This window comes from Arachis duranensis, chromosome 9 (assembly GCF_000817695.3).
Source record: "Arachis duranensis cultivar V14167 chromosome 9, aradu.V14167.gnm2.J7QH, whole genome shotgun sequence".
Taxonomy (NCBI): domain Eukaryota; kingdom Viridiplantae; phylum Streptophyta; class Magnoliopsida; order Fabales; family Fabaceae; genus Arachis; species Arachis duranensis.
This window is the reverse complement of record NC_029780.3, coordinates 3,211,882-3,228,464: the sequence shown is the minus strand read 5'-3', so window position 1 is coordinate 3,228,464 and position 16,583 is coordinate 3,211,882. Positions and strand designations below refer to the sequence as shown.

The 16,583-nt window shown below is 32.2% G+C and overlaps 2 protein-coding genes across 4 annotated transcripts; both read right to left on the bottom strand.

Annotated features, from left to right (window-relative positions):
- Window positions 1-4,633: 4,633 nt before the first annotated feature.
- LOC107463941 (FBD-associated F-box protein At5g38590) lies at window positions 4,634-9,482 on the bottom strand. 2 transcript variants are annotated; one of them, XM_016082833.3, is made up of 5 exons: window positions 9,249-9,482; window positions 6,634-7,551; window positions 6,408-6,557; window positions 6,038-6,324; window positions 4,634-4,871 (listed from the first exon to the last, which is right to left on the bottom strand). In XM_016082833.3, the coding sequence occupies exons 2-5, from the start codon at window positions 7,540-7,542 to the stop codon at window positions 4,865-4,867; spliced, it is 1,353 nt and encodes a 450-aa protein (XP_015938319.1). In that variant the 5' UTR covers window positions 7,543-7,551; window positions 9,249-9,482; the 3' UTR covers window positions 4,634-4,864. The 2 variants fall into 2 exon arrangements, with proteins under 2 accessions (XP_015938319.1, XP_015938318.1); XM_016082832.3 differs by having other exon boundaries at window positions 4,634-4,849.
- A 1,245-nt stretch (window positions 9,483-10,727) lies between these two features.
- Window positions 10,728-16,005, bottom strand: LOC107463937 (peroxisomal membrane protein PEX14). 2 transcript variants are annotated; one of them, XM_016082822.3, is made up of 12 exons: window positions 15,760-16,005; window positions 15,058-15,302; window positions 14,884-14,923; window positions 14,511-14,692; window positions 14,175-14,364; window positions 13,975-14,064; window positions 13,477-13,538; window positions 13,302-13,344; window positions 13,153-13,220; window positions 12,102-12,146; window positions 11,805-11,873; window positions 10,728-11,342 (listed from the first exon to the last, which is right to left on the bottom strand). In XM_016082822.3, the coding sequence occupies exons 1-12, from the start codon at window positions 15,776-15,778 to the stop codon at window positions 10,899-10,901; spliced, it is 1,497 nt and encodes a 498-aa protein (XP_015938308.1). In that variant the 5' UTR covers window positions 15,779-16,005; the 3' UTR covers window positions 10,728-10,898. The 2 variants fall into 2 exon arrangements, with proteins under 2 accessions (XP_015938308.1, XP_015938309.1); XM_016082823.3 differs by having other exon boundaries at window positions 14,511-14,680; window positions 15,760-16,004.
- Window positions 16,006-16,583: the final 578 nt, after the last annotated feature.

Below are 16,583 nucleotides of genomic sequence, written 5' to 3'. Positions count from 1 at the left end.
AATAATTTCATTCTTTTTTGCTAAAAAAAAGACTCAATAATCAACAAAAACCCATCGAATTCATGTTTAGACCTAAATGAATCTCAATTAAACTAAGAAATGAATCAAAATTACTTAAAGAATAAAAAATTTGATCAATACTTATCAACAGCATCAAGTGAACCTCAATTAACACACAAATGAACTGAAATTAGTTCAGATTTGAACAAACAGTAAAAAAAACTCAATCATCAACAAAAACACATCAAATTCATTTCTAGATCCAAATGAACCTCAATTAAACTAAGAAATGAACCAAAATTACTTCAAAAATAAAAATTTTGGTCAATTCTTATTAGCAGCATCAAGTGAATCAAAATTAATACACAAATGAACCGAAATTAGTTCAGCTTTAAACAAGCAGTAAAAAAAGACTCAATTATCAACAAAAAGCACATCGAATTCATTTCTGAATTCAAATGAACTTCAAATAATCTAAGAAATAAATCAAAATTATTTAATGATGTCACCAGAGAAAATCAAAACCAATAAAGATGTTAGCAAAATGTTGGTGTTTTTGATGATGACGATAACGAAAGAGAAAGATAACGAAAAAGGAAAAAAAAAGATGCAGCATCAGAAAAGAAGAAGAAGAAGAGAAAGAAGAACGGTTTTTCATACGGAGAGATTTTGAACTCTTTTAGTAAGAATGATTTTTGTTGGTATTGAGTCTCTTTGGTTGAACTTAGATGACAATAAAATTTGGATGTGTAACAAATCTGTTTATTAATATATATATAAAAAATATAGATTTTTTTCAATAATTTTGTCTTTGACATGAGAATTATATAAAACAAATATAACAAGTTTGAAAAACTTAAAAATAATTTATAAATTATTAATTATCTAAAAGTACCGGTATTTTTATAAAATATAAAATACAACTCTTAAAATAAAGTTACAGTCGAAATAAGTTATCATAAAAAAATAAGATAAAAATTTTTATATATATACTTTTTAAAAATTTTGGGGTCAAGATGGCTACTTAGCTTCCTTAGATCCGTGCCTGATTGTGACTGCTTCGATTGATAAGATCATTAAGATTTGGGGTGTAGATCATTAAGGTTTGGGATGTAAAGAGCTTTAGGATTTAATGAATGGACACATATGAAGTGAGGAAGGTGAAGTTTTTAAGATGACAGTTTGTGTTTGGATTTTCATGGTGGGGAATTCGCTTGAGTCGGTACTATCATCACACGGAGCTTGTCGTTGGTATTGATATGAGTGTTCTTGTTGAAGGCTTGATCACCAACACTCGTTGGGATGAGCTTGTTTATGTTTTGGAGCATGGTATATATAAATTTTGGTAAAAAATTAGATGCACTCGACTTCACGTGAAGTTGATAGTTGACAGTTGTTAGATGAAAATTTAGTCAAATCAGTCAAATCATCTAACGGCTCTCGATTATCAATTTCACGTGAAGTCGACTGCACTTGAGTTTCCACTATAAATTTTTGTTGACTTAGAGCCCGGCATAGTGGGAAGTTAAAGATGATTGGTGGTAGGATCAATTTTGGAATTTAACGTATTTTTTAAATAAAATCGACAAAAATTTAACAATTGAATATTTTTGTCGAATATAATTTATTTTGCATGAATATAAAATTTATTTAGTTTTTCCGTAATCATTTTTATCAATGCTCGAATTTTTTATGATCAGAAATGATCATTTACTCTTTTTAATATCTAATTTGTAAATATATAAAAGATTTTAGGCAGTCATTTAATAAAAAATTTTAAATAAATTTTTAATTAATAAATTCAAAAATTAATTATCTTTTGAATATAATAATGTAGGATCAGTTATTTTTAGGTATAAAATATTAATTTATAAAATAATTAGTTCAAATCTTTATACTAGTTTAATTAATTTTACATAAATATACGGGTTAACCACACAAAAAAAATTCTCAAATTTTAATTTATAATATCCTAAAAAAGAAACATTTTAAAAATAGTAATTTTAATTTATATTGGCTAATACTTTTAGCTAGTAATTTAATACATTTTATTTAGCAGCCAAACATTATATTTTTAATCAACCCTTTTAAATATTATTAGTTAATTACTAACAAAAAATAATAAATGCACTAGCTCTTATATTCTTAATTTCTTATTGTCAATTTCAAAATTTTCCATGACAATACTTATTTATGAATATTGCTAATGTTTTTAGGTAATTACTTCTATAAAAATATTTTTGTGTGAAAATAATATTAGAAATCATTAGATGACTTGATATATTTGACTGAATTATTTAACGATTATAAATACTAAGACGTCTTATTAATATGTTTTGAGTAAATGCCCAAAATGGTTTCTAAATTTTAAATCGCTATTTAATTTAGTCATCGACTTTTAAAAATGATCAATTAAATCTCTGAAATTCGAAAAAGTACATCTTCGTTAGTCCTTCGCATAAATATCGTCTAAACGTTGATGATGTGGGGCGTGAACTGCCATGTAAATATTTTAGCTATATGCTTATGTGTACTAAACTTAAATTTGATTTAAATTGGTACATGAAATTGTTTAATAATATCTAAATTAGTCCATTTTCAATTATAAAACTTTAATCTCCAAATTATGGTCTTCTCTTCTTCGATCTCTCACTGTCTTTTTTTTTTTCTTCAACTTTTTTGCTATCTCCTAGTTTATATACATCCTGAACTACAATATCAGTACATCTACCTAAAAACTATTTTAATTGCAAGTTTGATACTTAAAAAAAAGCTATGCTTTGATGTCACAATCTTTTGGTTTAGTTGCTGCGTAACTGGATGGAAGAAGTGTGGCATTATGGAGAGAACTTGCGAAAATAGGATGAATGGAAGTTGATGCAAATCTTGGTGTAGGTACTAGGAATGCTGTTATTGACTAGACAAAAAAAGTAGTTGGTTTTGGTTGCTGACGAGTCAAATGTGATTAATTTGGTGGAGCTAGGACCACTATGTCAGCATATTTGGAAGAGGGCATGATCGTATGATTAATGTGGTTGGATTAATTTTAACTTCAACACATATTTAAATTATATGTATTTTTGTATGTTCGTCTATTAAACTAAAATATATTTTTCATTTTTAAGAAGGTAATTATTGTCATTAATTTCAAGGTTTTAATATTACTCTTTAAGTTTGTCATCCTTCGATTCAACTCATGTAAAATTTCTTGTGAAATGAGTATTGTAAAAATTAGTTTTTCACCTCAATCAGTCTAATAAAAAAAATTATAATGAATTCCAAAAGTGCAGGTGAATTTAAATTCAAAATGAAACCATGTTAATATTTTTTGTAGAGTCATAACCTTACCTCATAGTTTGGACAATCATAAAATAGTCTATTAAGAATTTCTGTCGTCGTTGAATACTTCATTACCGTCCAAAGTCCGCAATTATAGAAAGGTGAATTATATAGACTATAGTAAAGATATAAGTTTACTGATTTTTCCTTTAATAGAATGAAAGAGAGATTAATAAAGGTAGGATCCACATTTTGAATAATAATAAAATAATAAAAAATAACTATAAAAGGAATTATATTCTCTCTATACCATATTAATATGTACAGTAGAATGACCCTTATAGAAAATGGCATTCTTACCTCCCCTATTGCATATTCCTTTGCTGTCATAAGGTTTTCTTGTAGAATTTTTTCTACTTGAGCTACTTTGTCTTCTCTCCCACCACCATCATCACTCAGACGAGAAAATAAGATGAACTGGAAGATAGCGGAGAGGTTGAAGAAGAGACGACAACAAAGAGATCAAAAAAGAGAAGAGAATAATTTATGGATTAGGATTTTGTAATTGAAAATGGACTAATTTGAGTATTATTAAGCAATTTCAGGTACCAATTTAAATTAAATTCAAGTTTGGTACACATCAAGCGTACAGCTAGAATGCCCACATAATGGTTCACGCTCCACATCATTAACGTTTAGACAGCACTTCTGCGAGAAATTAAAGGAGATTCACTTTTTTGAATTTCAGGGATTTAATTGGTCATTTGTAAAAGTGGAGGACTAAATTGAATGCGATTTGAAATTCAGAGATTATTTTAGGCATTTACTCAACCTGTTTTTAAACCAGCAACAAATTGAAAAAAAGTAAAAACTCACGCTATATTGCTCTGCATCTGAAACTGTGGCCGAGAAAATTTTACCGGTGGTACCGGAAAAGATTCCTAGAAAAATTGCAGTTGATGATACGGATTTGGTTCATCATGGGCATGATGGTGGAAGGATATGTTGTGTATATAAGCGCATTGCAAAGATAGAAAAGACAACATCAAGAGCTAAATCTCTTTCTGTCCAGGTTAATCAATTTACACTTCTGCATGCCTTTATTTAAAAACGATTAGATTAGTAACTAATTAAATGTTAACTTGGTCAATTTATACAAATATCCATATCGATTGGATCCATCCTTTTTGTTTACTTGAGACCGACACTCCGCCACTATCAAATAAGGGTGTGATTCATCCCTGTGATTTCTGAATTTCTCTACCCATCATTTTTTCCGTATTTAAGAAGTGCTCCAACAATGCAAATATCAGACCAGAAGAGACTAGAATAACAGTGACTAAGAAACACAACAAAATCAAATCCCAAATTTAAGATGGATCAGAACATAATAGAGTGTTTAAACTGCTACTTTCAAAAAGGAAAATGCTTTCAAAAAGGAGAAAAGGGTTTAAAAATAACATCAACAAACGTTTATGTTGCTTAAATTAAAAGTTGCATACGACAAAAGCACAATGCCGAGTCTTCTTGTACTTCACATAATCCACCCTTCCAAGTTCACACTTCCATGCTGTAGGAATAGGAATCATCTCCTTTATAGCCAGAGGACAAAAGTTAAATGTAAAAAGACAGATTAAAGAAAAACGGTTACAGAATAATATTTATATCATCTTTGTGATTCATAATGCAAATGGTATAGGTTGAACAGTCCTATAGCAAGAAATAGAGTTCCGTTAAGCACTTTTGACCATGATTTAAAATTTAATTTTGCATGTCATCAACATGTATAATTCCAATTTACATTGTCGATTCGCGATTCATACATATTTGCATTATCAAAGATGTGTGTTACACTAGGTTATTTGGTTTCAGGTAAGTTTTACTCTACTATAATTTTTTTTTTTTACTTTTCAGAAGACACAAATCTAAAAAATTTTATACATTAATTTAAAAGAAAACATCATTGACGTTTTCATTAAAAAAATATATTTTTTAAAATTTAAAAATGATTAAAATGGACATTGCTGTTTTTGTTTTTAATTTTTTCTTAAATTGTGATATTTTAACGAATTTAAAAAATTAAAGTTGCAGCACCCTCACAGTTGGGTCCAACACACATAATGAGTTATTTTGGAAGATAACACCCATCTGAATTCTGAACCCAATATTAAAAAAAAATATAATTTCCAAAACAATAAGGCCTTATCCCATTTTATATAGGTGAATGCTATGGTGCCTATAATGTAGTGCCTATTTATTAAAAAGGGTTAAAAGTTATTATTTTATTTAAAAGATATAAAAATAAATAATTTTTAAAAAATCAAAACTTACTACAAAAAGTAACTTAGACAACATTTAGGCAAAAACTCATAGGCACCATAGAATTGGCCTTTTATATAATACCAGAAAATAACTAATTCAAGAAAATTCTACCGCATTAGATAAAAGTGCAGACACAATTGAAAACATGAGTGACTCAACAAGACACCAAACACAAAATAAGGAAGCAGTAATAAAATATATGCTAGTACACCTTATATAAAACAGCAGTATAACAGATGATTCTCTCCACAAGATGTTCCTTTTCTCTAATTTCACCCAAAACATTAACTAATTTTTTGCAAATAAAATTGACCCTGGTTCACGTTTCACAATTTTCATACTAATTTTTCAAACATGCCTCATAAGAAAAACTCAAATTTATATTACTCGACATAGCATTGATATGGTCAACGACAGAGCAGATGAGAATTCATACCTAGTTAAGATACGTGCTTCAACTTGGCATATGCTAGAGCCCCTCGGTAAGACAGATATTTCGCTAAGGATATGCTCCTCCTTTTCAAATGAACCAATTTTAGCGTAAATTATGAGTCTCTTTAAAACAAGTGCATTTTGCAAGATATATGCCAAAAATTCGCGCTCCTCTGATGAGTCTGAGTAGCTTGTAAATTCAAAAATGTTCAAGTGTGACATAACACAACTAGGTACACTGGCTGGCTGTGTCCAACTGCTCTGGGGAGTTTGGTCACGAAAATATTGTACCTGACAACACGGGAAAAAATTGTCAAAGGATGCAGGCAATTAATAACAAATAGAAAATGGTGGAACTATGTAAATGTTTATACCCCATTGATATCAATTTCGAGTAGTTGAAGCTTAGGGCAGCAGCAAAGCAGTTTTATTAGGACTCCAGAATTGAAATTTGAATAACAAAGGCTCAGTTCATGTACGCAGCTAAATTCTGGTAAGTGTAAATTCGGAGCTTCAACCAAGCACTGTATGAAAGATAATACAAAACCATTTGAAACTTGGAATATGAGCAATGGATTGTGACACTGATAAGCATATTACCTCGGTGGTCCACCATCCAAAATCCAAAATCTTTGTCTTGGAGAGTGCCTGGAGAAGTTTGGGTAGCCAAGCAACATGCTCATCCAAGGGAGCAATCTCCAAACAAGCTTCCCTTATCTTGGGAAAATCACTGATAACCAAAGTCGTTACACATGATCCCGTAAGGAATATACGGAGGTATTCAAGATTCGGGGTGTCCATTTGAATCTCACTGATTATGGGATCATCAAACTCTCTTACCTCGAATAAGCTTAGCCTCTTCAAAGAGGGGGAGAGAAAGTGTATCTTAGGGTAAAGGCTTCCATAATAATCGATGTAAAGATTTTCAAGAGCAGGGCAGCCAGATATGAAGTCGTGTTCAACAGAGACTCCTAGCAAGAGTGTTAAATCCTTGAGTAGAGGCAAATAAACCCAAGGTATATCATTGAGATCAAGATCACCCCCCAGGGTGAGGGACACAAGCGAAGCACATGTGAATATTCCATCAACATAGTCCGGATAGAATTCCTCGTAATTAAAATAGAGAATCATTTCTTGAAGGCAGGGCCCCGCAGCAGCACGTATCCACCTTCCAATGGCATTGTCAATGGCATCGTCAATCACTTTGTCGTCATCTAAGCCTCTCTGACATGAGAGGCTGAGATTTCGGATGTGGGGAAACCTGAGCTGGGATAGAACTGCATCGATAAACGACGCGAATCTCTCATTGCTCCAATTGTGTTCGGTATCATCAAAATCAAAGACTTGGAGATCCTTCCAGAGATGGCGCCATTGTCGAGACAAGATGCTGGTGCGCACCGCATATAAGGTTGGGAGGAATGAGAGGATGTGGCACAACAACGAGTTTGGTAGGCTGCTGATAATGTCTGTGCCCATGCTTCTTTTTGATGCTGTTGATGTTTCAGCCATTTCTCCCAACTTGAGGGTGAATGATATGCAAAGAACAAGAATGAGTGAAGAATACCAAGAGTAAAAATTAAGAACAATGACGGTATAAAATAAGCTAACATGTTCTGTACTTCTATAATCTATAATCTATAATATATATAATGGGAATATGAAAAGGATTATTGTCCAAATGGAAGTAAAAAGAGCTATATATGTGTAATATTATGAATGAGAAGCCCGGAAAATGAGCCAAGGGGCAGAAAGTAACAACATTATCACACCAAATTTGGTCGCAGGCATGCTGAAATGGTCAGTGTGCCAGTGAGTGTGTGTTTCAAACTTTCAATGTGTCGCGTTATTCCCAATTTGCCTTTTTCTACCATTGGTTAATACTTAGGTGTGAAAGGGATTCTTTACCCTCAAGTTTTTAGTTTACCAATATGAAAAGGATGGCATTGCTATCATTTTTTTATTCTGAGTGAATCACTGGTATCTGAATTTTGTCATCACAGATCATACTAAGTGTGTGCATTCACTGCATTGTTAGCATTTTCATATGTTACCGTTCCCACCTAAAGTAATAATAATTGAGCCTTCAACGCAACAATAAAAATTAGGGAAAATATAAGAACAACGAGAATATGTAATAAGCTAACATTATTAGGGTTAAAGGAAAACAAAAGTGCAAGGCATTGGGGAAGGTAAGTAGTACCAGGAATCTCCCCTTGATGTAGGGGTGACAATAGATAGGGTAGGTTAGGGTTTAGACCCAACCTTAACCCCATAGTTATCAAAATGAACTGGTAATCAACCCGGTCTCATACGACCAGATCACCGAGTCATTTATTCAACTGGTGGGTCACGAGTTGATCTGGTTATAATTAAATAAAAATAAAAATATACAATTATAAAAATAAAATTAAAAACAAAAATTAAAATACATGTTTTTACAAACATAATAATAATCAAATATCAATTTCTAGACACAACTAATGATGCAAAAAGTGATAATAAACTAATCACTGGTACAAAATACTTTCTCAATTTAAATGAACAAGAGCGAGTGAAAGATAACACAATTGGTAAATCAAATCCAAGAAGTGATCTCAAAGTCAGCATCTATATCTTCTTCTATATCTTCTTAAGACAAATTTAAAGCTTGAACAACATTTTCGTCATTTTGATTTGGATCTATATCTTCCATAACATTGTTACTCGGTCAATCATTATCTTAAATAAATTAATTCCACCTTCCCTAACACATTTGTCAGAGTATATGCATATCATAGTGATTTTCTCTTATTTTTTAACAATTTGTTTACGATACCCTAAGCAGGATCAATCTTTCATCTATTACTATAAACTCTCTTTTAGTTGAACATCAGGAGTTGATGAGCTTGTTCTTGAGATGGTGGATTTTCTGATAATGGTGTTTGTGAGGAAGACATTTTTAAAATTCTAACAAAAGAAAAACAAAATTACATCAATGAAAGATTTAGATAAGTGATATTCAGCAACAATTCAACTTACAGCAACAATTTAAAAGCAATAAAATGCTTCATCAATTCAACATGTTTTCCAGCAACAAAATGCAATGTTCAGAGATATATTGATTATATTCAGCAACAAATTCAACTTACAGCAACAAATTCAGCACATTCATAATTTTCAACAAATTCAACTATGATAAAATTCAAAAACAAAGAACAGGGCCGAAGGAAGCTCACCTGCCCAGGGACCAATTGACGGTAAAGGAAGCTAACCAACTGAACTGACGGCCGAATAAAAAGACGACGACCACCACCACCCGAGGGATCAGATGCTGGTTCGGTCTGCTTCTGCCGCCGGCGAAGCGAGCGCACCGAAGGCAGAGACTGAGTGCGAGACGGTGACGACACAGGCCGCGAAGACGGGTGAGACTGAGAGAGCTTGAAGGTGAGGGAGACAGTGACGAGAGACTGCGAGTCCTGGGTTTTCGGTCGAACCAGCCTAGTCTGTAGCTTTTAATAAAATTCAATCATATTTTACCTGAGTTTATAAAATGTTAACTCTAATCCTATTCATTTTTAACCTGCCCGTATTTAATTTTACCTGCGGTTTATAAAAAATACAATATTCAATAATTTGATATTCTGATGAGATTTAGGATTATAATTTAATATGTATATATCGATTTGACTTATAAATAAAAGTGTTAAATTTTTAATTTAAAGTCTTAACTTAGTGATTAAAAACTTCTTATTTGAATGAAAATTTCTTAATTTATAGCGGGAACGGAAAAAAAGGTGTGGACTGTGGAGGATAGGATTCAATTGGGGTTGTGATTTGAAAATTAGTGTCAAATTATATCTATAACTTCACCAGACAACTTTAATGATATTTTCCCATTTAATTTTAGAATACAATTTATAACTTCACTACAAAAACTTAAAAGAAAATTAAAATTAAAATTTGCCATAAAATCATCTAAAATTTTGAAACTTTAACTTTAATTTTGTATTTTTAGTGACATTTTTACATTCTTCAATTTTCTATCGATATAATTTATATAAGAATCTTATTAATGTCTTAAAAATACATTTTAATCTATCCTAAGATTACATTTTAGAAGCACCCTAAAAAAATTTTTTTAACTAAAAATTAATGCAAAAATCATGTTTTTAAGTTTCTAATGAATTGAATATATAAAAGTTTAAAAAATTTCTATTATTATACTTTTAAAATGGAATCCTTTTAAAAGAGAAGTATAAGTAACCAACAACATTTTTGAACAATATATGAACAATGTAAATTAATAAGGTTAAAAGAGTAAATTAATCTTAAATTTAATTAGTAACATTAAATTAGGGTGTAGTATATTTTTATTTGATTGATGATTGTTCATGTTGTTCAAAATAGTCATTGTTTACCTAGCACTCCCCATTTTTAAAATATGCTTATTAAACTTGTTTGCATGCCTAAATTAAGAAAGTCCTCCCAAGAATTTTGCTAAAATAGAGTTATAGTACATGTTGAAATGTGGGAAACATCCAACGTGATGGCTTTAACCAGTAGGCACTATCTAATTAGTAATTACTAAAGTGAAAACTTATATCCAGTTAGTTGCCTTCATGTAAAATTGCTAATGGAGAACTGTCGAAATATCTAACCATTCTCAACTAGCAACTTCATATAAAAATCACCCATTACTAATTAATACCACTGGATGACTAAAATGCTTCGGAATCTGTTCATTGAAAATCAAGAGTAATAACAGACTACGTAGCTATCATACAAGACTAAACCTTAGTTCAAATTGTATTCCCAACTACATATAATGGTTGAGATGGACCAAGATAACTATGAATTTTGCCTTCATTTTTTATACCTAATCCACTTCATGACTCTTCCAATATCTCAGCAGAGCCAAGAACTGCATTGGTACTACTACCTTCCATTTGTCTTTCGGATTTGGATAGTTCTGAAGATTCCATCACCTTATCAGAGATATCTGAAGAATGGTGTACTGACTGATCATCCAGTATTTGTTCCTTCTGTACTAGTGGCTTTGGGCGTTTGATTGCTTCCGCAGCCTCTGACATAACCACCGGAGGTGGCTGAGGGGGAACCCACGTACGTTTGATTGGCTGCTGACTGGATGCAGCGTTATATCCATTATTCTCAACTCCATTATCAATCTCTCTGATTCTGGCATTTTTCGCTTGCCACGGAGGTACAGCATTGTCACTATTATCTAGGACACCGGAATTCAAGTCCTTGCCATTTACTTGAGACTGAAATACTGGGGTAGAGTTGTGTTGAACCTGACCAACTTCCCAAGGCTAGCAAGGAGAAGTTAAAGAAAATTATCAGATTCATATGCAATAATACCAAAAATTGCATTTTCTACATAAATTGCACTTTTACCAAAAATGTTCAAAGGGAGTATTGTATCACTTGTATTGGTTACTTAGAAGCCAACTCAGTAAAAAATCAGCTCAATATACCTCTCACATTTAAAAAAAAAATAAACTCCTATTTACCTGGGTCCTAACATGTAATTTAACATACAAATGATTAACTCAAAAAATAAATAAATAAAACACAGCAGACAATAATTGTCAAGTGATGTCATGTTAAGCTCACATAGATGGTCACAATCAGAGTTTGAAAAACCTAGAAGGAATAATTTGGGAGATGACTCTAACAAAAACTCTTCAATAATGAATCTAATAGAAAATACAAGACTTGAGCAATATAATATAAAGTGGGAAATACAGAGAAAAAGAGGCATTTTAAAAAACCTTTGCTCTTGGTGCTAAGCGAGGATTTGAAGGTTGCTGATTTGGGTTGGGGGGTGAATCATCGATATCCTGCATCAAAACCTCGTATCATATAACTAGCACCAACCACACAAAATTGGTAAATAAAATATAAAATAGTAATATCATTTGCACATCACAATATTTTACTCAGCAATGACTACTCCTTTCACTTCAACCAATAGTCTATCCTAATCCTATGAAACTAATTGGTCCACAAAAAGTCTATGGTTAGATGTGCAAATGCAATTATTAAGAAGAAAAAGAACAAAGGTTTACCCTGATGTTAGAAGGCTTCTCCCCTCTCTGGATCATAGCCATTATCTGCCAAAAAAAAAAGAAAAGAAAAATCATTATAATCATAGTCATCATCATCGTCATAATTATAATTATAAATTACAACAAAGCCTATTCAGCTAGATGGGGTCAGATATATGGATCAAATGATACCATATTGCTCTATCAATAGATCGTATGTGTCAGCCCATTTATAGTTAAAACCCATTTAATAGGATTAATAAGAATACTAAAACTCTAAAAGTAACTGAATGAAAGAATTAGTGGTTGAGCCCATAGCCTAACAGTAGTCTTCTACAAGTCTCACTTGAGATCCATGTCCTGTGTTTGAATGAACCAAACAAAATAAACAATACTCCAGGATCTCACATTGCATATTTTAGAAGACAATTTGTTCAATATTGAAAGGGGATGGCATGAATAAGCGGCATGAACACTGCATCTGGCACTCAAGCATGTTATTATCAGTACCAACAACCAACTAAGGAAAAAACGAAATAACAGACTAAAATCACTATTTCGCTTTGCGAGTTGAAAATCCCTATGCACACATTTTCACATTACTAGTTGGAAATCCAATCATGAACACCAATTCACATGTGTTGTCTCTGGCACTTTCAGAAGCACAACTCAGAGAAATTGGCCATAAATAAACTATAATTTCAAATGATAATCTAACAATTAGTAAAAAGGGCTCAACATGTAACTGCTTTTTTTGGTGTCAAATCTTGTATTCCTATAACATCCCAATCAGTTTTTGTTTACTATTTGCCTCTCTTTATAATAATTTTCATGTTCTAATAATGTTTTCAAATATAATAATAATAATAATAATAATAATAATAATAAATAAATAAATAAATAAATATATACTAAAGAACAGTGGATTGACAATCACTCCATAAGAATAATGGTCCCTCAGTCAAAGCCTGTATTTTTGCCAATCCAGTATCAACCATAGCACTTCCAAGTTCCAAACAACAAAAGGAAAAGAGAAGGAAAGAGATAATAAGAAAACAAGACAGTGACTTACCTCCATATATGACTTTGGATGGGGAGCACTAGATGGTTCAACAGAAGCAGGTTGGGATGAAGATGTCACTGCACATTGACATTCTAGTCATAGGTAAGCATTTATAAAACCACATTGATTTACTTAAGACATAATTGATGTATAACAACCTGAATGTAGGCCATAATCCCGCTTCCCATTTACAATGACCGGCTGCACACAATACAGAAATTACAGTTGTCAAAAAAAAAATATTCTAAAAAATCAAATGGGATCAGATAAAAAGGTATGCCAGAATTCTTTAAAGAAGTTGAAGATTCCCTAACATGTATATTTATATCTGACCTTTGAGCTAGCTTGATTGACTTGGTAATCTTCTTGCCTTGAGTAAGAGGCTCCACTGGATGCTATTTTAAGTCCACCAATTTGGCATAAACACAAGGTATCCAATTAGAAATACTGTACTAGCAAAAATCTTTTGGAAAGAAATTGAGTACTAGTATAAATCTTTTCTCTAGCTGTGATAGAATTTCTGACATGCAAAGCCACCATCATTTTCAAGAAGCGAAAAAATGAACTTCCTGATACAGCCATGAAGCTCGAAGTCCAGTTTAAATACTAATGTCCTAGTACCATATGATTCATTAATTCTCTTGTTTATCATCCATAAGCCAAATCATCAGTATCATAAATGCAAAGTTGCACTCTAGCAGGGAATATATTCACACAATTTCACCAATGACCCAACCACATGTATTCTGAACAAAAATATGCAAATGCCTTCAGAATTCATAGAATTGGAAATTCTTTTTCCAAGCCTACTATATAAAATTTCCAAATTACCTTCCAATCTTCTTATTTCATTATTCATAAACTTCATCTCCTGCACTTGCTTATCCAAAAGGCTAACAACATCCAAAAAGTATCTCCTCTCTGCAATGAAGATCAAGCAAATACATTCATTATTTGGCAACAGTAAGATGCCAAGGAAAGTGGAAGTAGACAATATTTTTATGGCATCAAATTTTGTTATATTAAGCCACCTTCACTTCTACAAGCCAGAATTTCTTGGTTTGCTTTTGCTGACTCCGCGGCTGCAGCTGCAGCTGCTTTTGCAGCTTGTGAAACTTCTTCCACCACGGTCGGTTTTGAATCTGTGCTCTCTAATTGGTCGTATTCTTCCTCTAAAACAATCTTCCGTATCCAAGATTTTAAACGCGGAAGGATGGACTTCTAAAACATGGGGTATGCATTCAGAGTTCAGTGCAGGTCAAACCAAATGCAAAGAGCATGAATTTAGATACTAGAAGAGAAAATACACTTCCATCCATTACAATGCTTGTTATGATAAGACCATGCAGAGAGGTTAGTGAAAACACCTTAATTAAGATAGCTGTTCCAGCGCCTGAAACAACCAGAAACCCAACTGCAACAAGGGCATGGGACCAGTGAAAAGAGTAGCGTGAGGAAGTTCTCGACAAAGTAGTAACACCAGCGGAACCAGATACACCTGGCTGCAAAGCTTGTGATTGTGCTGAACGCTGAACATCTGGTGTGTTTGCTTCAATTGCATATTGGTGAGTAATACTATTACAGTAACCAAAGTATACACGAAATTGAAAGAAGAAATTGGGTTCTTTTTTAACAGACTAACAAAAAATGGAGAATTACTCAACCATAACTCAGTGGAAATGTGAACAGAAATATAATAACACCAAACTACAACTGCAACTTCAAAATTAGATATTTTACCTTGATTTGCACCAGCTGTCTGCTCGCTCGGCTGTGAATCCTGTTTTTTAAATGCAGGTGAGGATCAAAGCAGATTAACACAAAAGAAAGTGACAACAAACAAACTGGTTGACTGAATATGAACAAGCAATAGAGCATCTAGAAAATGATAAACCAATCAAACAAGAAGCTTACAGGCACACGGCGAAAGGCCTCATCTATCTCCTCCTTTGTGAGCCCCTTCTTCTCAAGGAAATTTCGACGGTATATGACGGGGGAGCCTCTAACTTTCGGGTGCGAAAGAAACTTCACTGCATTCTGAACTTGCTCCTCCCGCATTGGTTCCGTGTTCACAAAGACCGATGCCTTCGAACTCTGCTTAGAAGCATCTTCCCCAGCGTCTTGCTGATCCACATTTGTTGGTTTCCCAAATTCAGCACCTACACCTCCAACAAAAATGAACTATATGAATAAATTTCACTATGACCAAAACAATATAACCAGCAACTTAGACAAGACACTCTGGTAGCCAATTCCGATCAATAATAAAAATATCAGTGCAATAAATATCAAAAGCAACAGAAATAACTATTCAAAGCATTTAATAATTATTATTAATAACAATAATCAAAGTTTTAGGCAGAAATCAAACCATCGTATCCTTTAGTAACCGCTTAATTATGTAAGTTAAACATGTCATAGCAAGTTATAATATGTAAAACATTCCATTCCCACAAAATCTCATCATAAACTTATATAAATCATGTGTTAATTCCCAAAAATCTTAGAAAGCAGAGAGTTATTTACATACATAACTATTATTAGTTCGATCAAGTGCAAAAGTAAAAATAGACTAATTACTGAAAGAAAAATGGGGAAAAGAGGATAAATTGGAACCTGTGTTTTGAGGAGGCATGGTTTTGTTTGCGAAATTGGTAGTTTGAGTTTAGAGGGAGAAGTGATGGATCTGAATTTGGGATTGGATCATCTCAGCTCAAAGCTCGTATATGTGTATACCTTTGACGATTGATGAGTGTGTTTCAGACTCGGTGAAGATCAAAGAGTAGCTTCAACATTCAACAGTGACAACTCCACCGAGAATGTGCAAGAATGGCTAGGGAAGCTATCAAGCTAAGACCGAAAACAACAAGGGTAAAATGGGTACATCATATCGTTTCATGATAAGATAATTTTTTTTTTAATTTCAATTTCTTCTTTGCGGCTGATTAATTTAGGAATCTATTGTACATTGAATTATTTTATAATTATTTTTCAAAATCTATAAAAAATAAAATATATAAAAATATTATATACACATCATAAATTAACCATGAAATCAGTTATTATATACTTATATATTTATATATATTGATTTACATATTTTTTAATTAAATAATCAACTATTAAAATAACCAAATTTACTATAATAAAATAATAAATATGTTTACGATAGTATAATAAAACTTTTTATGAAATGTTAGATATATATTTTTATATACAGTAATTAATTAGTGACTAATTTTAAGTATACATGTATCATGATTAAAATATGTATGGTCTATAATCACCAAAAAATATGTATTGTACTCTTGTGTATGTTGTTGGTTTCCATTTAACTTAGCGTTTTGTGATGCCAGAAGAAAAATGGCACGCGCTTTAAGTAAATTTGGACGCTATAGAAGACTGATTAAAAACTTTTATATTACAGAAATGCTAATAAA